The sequence below is a fragment of the Athene cunicularia genome, assembly GCF_003259725.1.
Source record: "Athene cunicularia isolate RWA chromosome 8 unlocalized genomic scaffold, athCun1 chr8_part1, whole genome shotgun sequence".
NCBI lineage: Eukaryota > Metazoa > Chordata > Aves > Strigiformes > Strigidae > Athene > Athene cunicularia.
In genome coordinates, this window is record NW_020799109.1 from 26,719,083 (window position 1) to 26,723,256 (window position 4,174).

At 41.1% G+C, this 4,174-nt stretch overlaps 1 protein-coding gene across 1 annotated transcript; it reads right to left on the reverse strand.

Annotated features, from left to right (window-relative positions):
• Positions 1–1,135: 1,135 nt before the first annotated feature.
• RGS2 (regulator of G protein signaling 2) lies at positions 1,136–4,168 on the reverse strand. Its single transcript, XM_026854448.1, has 5 exons — positions 4,140–4,168; positions 3,728–3,829; positions 3,571–3,632; positions 2,543–2,709; positions 1,136–2,113 (listed from the first exon to the last, which is right to left on the reverse strand). Exons 1-5 carry the CDS (start codon positions 4,151–4,153, stop codon positions 1,919–1,921), a joined length of 540 nt encoding a protein of 179 aa, XP_026710249.1. The 5' UTR covers positions 4,154–4,168; the 3' UTR covers positions 1,136–1,918.
• Positions 4,169–4,174: the final 6 nt, after the last annotated feature.

Consider the following 4,174-nt stretch of genomic DNA (forward strand, 5'->3'; position numbering starts at 1 on the left):
GCCAATGAAGCTTCATGGAATTATTCCTGCCCTGAGTCATTAATAGGTATAGTTCTGGCTATTTTTGTGCTCTACAAATTATTTTATTAGATTACAAAAGCAATTATCATCCTAATTCTGTTTTTCATAGCTGAAAAAAACTTCCTCTGTTGCAGTAAGTTACTGAGCTGAGTTTTGCTTGTGCTCGCTTTATGTGGACTTTACTGATCAGAAAGTTTAGCGGTATGAGAACTAGCTCTCACAGCCCCAGAAAAGGGGCTACAGCAAAGGGGGGAGGGGGAAAATGTACCACATTAGCTTCTTTCCACGTATAGAGGCAGTATACTACACACAGATATGTCTACACACACACTGCTATAGATCCTACAATATCTATAGACATGCATTAAGTAGTTGCACAATTTTCAAAAATTGAAGTGGGAAATCCTGTGGTTAGAATTCTCTTGATGCTTGTAGAAGTGGACCATTATAGAATTGACTGCTGTGGATATATGTGAACTAAGTAATTAAGTCTGTAACCTGAGGAATACAATCAAAATAGCTGGAGCCAGAACCTAAACAGACCTAGACAAGTCACAAAACTAACAAATTAGAGAGTGTCCTGGAAGTGTCACAAAACTAACAAATTTAGAGAGTGTCCTGGAAGTACTGGGTTTGGATGTTGTCAGTTAGGAAAAATGACATGGAGTAACGATGACCAGTAACTTTCCTAAGAAACACTCAGTGAGGAGTCAAATATTTTTACTGTAATACCACCTCCACATGGGTTTCACATCCCTCTGATTCAGAGGTCTGGAGCAGGTGCAAGTGTACTGCTGGTACCTGTATTCCCAACAGCCCCCTGTGACCCCAGTATCACTGCTGCTGCCTGGGGCTGCTTTCTAGGTGACCTGTTGTGCAGCCACACACAGGCCCTGCCCTGGCTTTCAGGGGGAAGGTAGTTAAGGCAGAGGATGCAACAGAATATACCTCCCCCATTACATTTTATATTCTGTCAAAAATCCCCAAACAAAACACTTGCCTGGTATATTAAGAACTGCTTTAAAATTAGCCCTATTAAGAGTATGGGGACTGCAGGTGATCTTAAGTTTAGTGCCAGATAGTTTGTGTGCACAAAACAAGCAGCAAAAGAAGCTTTGTATAAAAAGTTTATTAAAAACAGTAAGAGACTTCATTGAAGCTTGCTGTCCTCAAGACAGAATTATGACACTGCAGCATTCAACACAATCATAATCCACATATAAATATAATACTATACAGCTCCTGTTCGCCTCGGCCAAGTTCTGCCCTCAATATGGCCTTGTGCAGCCCTGCTGACACAGCCCAGTCCTGCATGCTTTAGCTGCAGAACCTGTTCCTCTGGAAGCCAAGTCACATCCCTCCCTCACTTTATGCTGCACAGTGCTGTTACTGTCTGGAAGCTACACTGAAACCCAACACATCTCTGCAGCTAGAGGCAGTTTACAGAACCAGTGTGAGCAGTGACTGATGACAGCAACACTGGTTGATGTTTAGGAAAAATAAATTACTCAAGTTCCCAGCACTGTGTAACTGTACAGAGAAGCTTCTGTTTACAAGAAGGGAGCTCTGCCCTGACCTGCTGCATCACCACCTCAGCTGTGACAGAAGGACTTTTATACTATATGGTTTGGTCTCATGCACAGAGTCACCTTATGCTGCAGCACTCGCAGAGAAGCACACCACCAGCAGCCAGCTGGCACACTTCTACCATCACCTCAGAACGCCCTCCAACAATGTCACTTTGCCATCAGCTCTGCACCAAAGTCAGTATTGGTCCTTGCACCATGGCAAACAGGCTGAGCACTCTGTATCTCAGCCTTTCAGGTCAGGATGCTGCCATGAGCTGTGGCTTGCTTCCTCAATAGCCAAGAGGCAGCTTCTCATTCTTCTGCATCGCTCATGTCCCCTGGGCTGCTCTGGTGATGGGAGTCTTCTTGCACAGCTCCTGATAGAATTCAGATTCCAAAAACCTTGGGTATGAGTTATTCTCCATTAAACTATAAACTCTCTTCTGTGCTGCACTGAAACAGTTATGCGTGGCTTCTTGGATATTCTGTGCAATCATGTTCTTGGTCTGGAAGTCTATGTTTATCTGAAATAAAAGAAAAACCCCAACATTGACTTCTGAGAACCAAATTAAAGTATAATAGACCATAAAATTTCTGAAGAGGTAAAAAAAGCAAGACTGTATTACTACAGGATCAAATTAATGAAGTTTCCTTTAAGGAAATTTTTATAAAAACCCCAAAGTAATTCAGATACACTATTTTTCAGTGCTAAACTCAGATGTTACAGGTGTTAAATGCAGCTGTTGACTTTTCCCCACTTAAAATGGAAACTCTGAAATACTGCTTGTGCAATTTTGCAGCTTGGTGAAGAGACAGGGAGAGAGTTACCTTCAGACACACATTAAAATATGTACAATGCAGTTTGGCATCTGTATCTTAAAGTGATTTCAGAGAAATAAAGGCTCTTGAAATTCACAGAATAGTGTACTTATGTTTAAACAGGTTTTCCTTACCTCTTTGGGAGCTTCCTTTTCAATGAAGTCATTGTAAATTTTTTTTGCTTTTGATGTCAGCTTCTGGGGTGACTTAGTTTTCTTGAAGTCCTCACATGCTAACCAGAACTCGATGTTCTCTTCACAGAACTCAGACTTCAAAAAAGCTCGGAAAGCAGCAAGACCATCTAGGGAAATTAAAAAATACACATCAATTAACTATTTCAGGAATCTTGGAATTTACCCACTGGTCACATCCATTTCTACCAAAACATTCTGCTGTAGTTCTGGTTCTTTCAGGGATATCATAACAGTAAAAAAATTCCACATTTACACATGTATATAAATTAACATTCTAACAGCTCAGCAGGTTTTACTTTGAGTTAGTAATTTTTGGGGTAAAAATAATTAAAGCCATTTCTAGTTGTTATGTTTCCTTTGTGATGCCTGCATATATAGTAAAAAAACCTCTCTCTAATGGGATCTCCCCTATTAACCTTTACACTGGAGTAAATCTTTATGACTGTGCTATAAATCTCTGGAATACTTTTTGCAATGGAAATTGCAAACGGATGACTCAAGTTCAAAGTGCAAATGGTAATATTATTTCTTGGTAGTTTTGCTCTGCCGTTGAATGCTTTTGTTTGTAGGGCTACAGTAAAACCCTGAGATCACTGAACTTCTGTGTTGCAGAATCCTGCCCAAGTTATTTGAATCTATTTGTCTTGTTAAGCAGTGAGCTCAGTGAGCAAGTGCTCTTCTCATATGTGGCAAAGCCAAGCTGATATGTATGATTTTAAGTACAAGAATTACAGAAAAAATCCGCTACAATGAAGTATTCTTGATGTTTTAATGCTAGTCTACAATTTTTTTTTTAAGAGCACTTCTATATCTTTAAACAGTTTAAAGCATTTAACTTTCAAAACCAGAATCAAAGCTATTTACATTCAAAAGGTAAAATGCTGATATGCAAGGAAGCAATCTCTTACAGGCATATAAACTTGACCATTCCTTTGCACTTGAATGTTACTTTTTGAAGACAAACTTACATTTATTAGCAAGAAGTTCATCAAAGGCTTCTGACCACAGCTGGGCTTCTTCAGGGGAAGGTCTGCAGAAAGAGATGGACAATATTAGACTCTCTTGGTCAAGTTTTTTTGTAGAACACTTGAGATATTTAAACAGAATCTCTTTCTCATAACTTACCTGAAGTAGGTGCGGTGTTTCCCCACTTTCTTAGATTTCATTTTAGTAGAATTGGAAGAGTTCTGCAGGAAGTAGCTCAGTCTTGTTTTCCAATCTTTAATACTGGAAGAACGAAAAGGAAGACACATGTTAAAAATTACAACTCAAAAGATTAAGACACCAGCCCCTTTACTAATAAAAGCTGCAGTTTTCCTGACATTGCTTTGCCAGTTCTGCACCTAGAGAGTCACCCAGAGCATCTGTCCGAGGGCGCTTAATTCAAGAGGTTCTCCCGCTAGCCCGTGACTAACGTTAGCCAAGGTGGAGCTGCAGGTGGCAGAACTGGGCAAGCTGCTCTGCTCCCACGGCCGGCCTAGCCCCGCGGCTGGGCGCCTCGCCCCGGGGGAGCCCCCGGTGCCCCTGCGGGACTCACATCGTCCTCTTCATCCGGCCCTTCTCCGCCGGCTC

What these genes read in the sequence shown, in the direction of transcription:
- RGS2 (XM_026854448.1), bottom strand. An exon ending in AAACACCGCACCTACTTCAG is followed by an intron (nt 3,633 to 3,727) that starts GTAAGTTATGAG and finishes CTCTTTCTGCAG; the next exon opens with ACCTTCCCCTGAAGAAGCCC. An exon ending in AAAAGGAAGCTCCCAAAGAG is followed by an intron (nt 2,114 to 2,542) that starts GTAAGGAAAACC and finishes CTTTTATTTCAG; the next exon opens with ATAAACATAGACTTCCAGAC.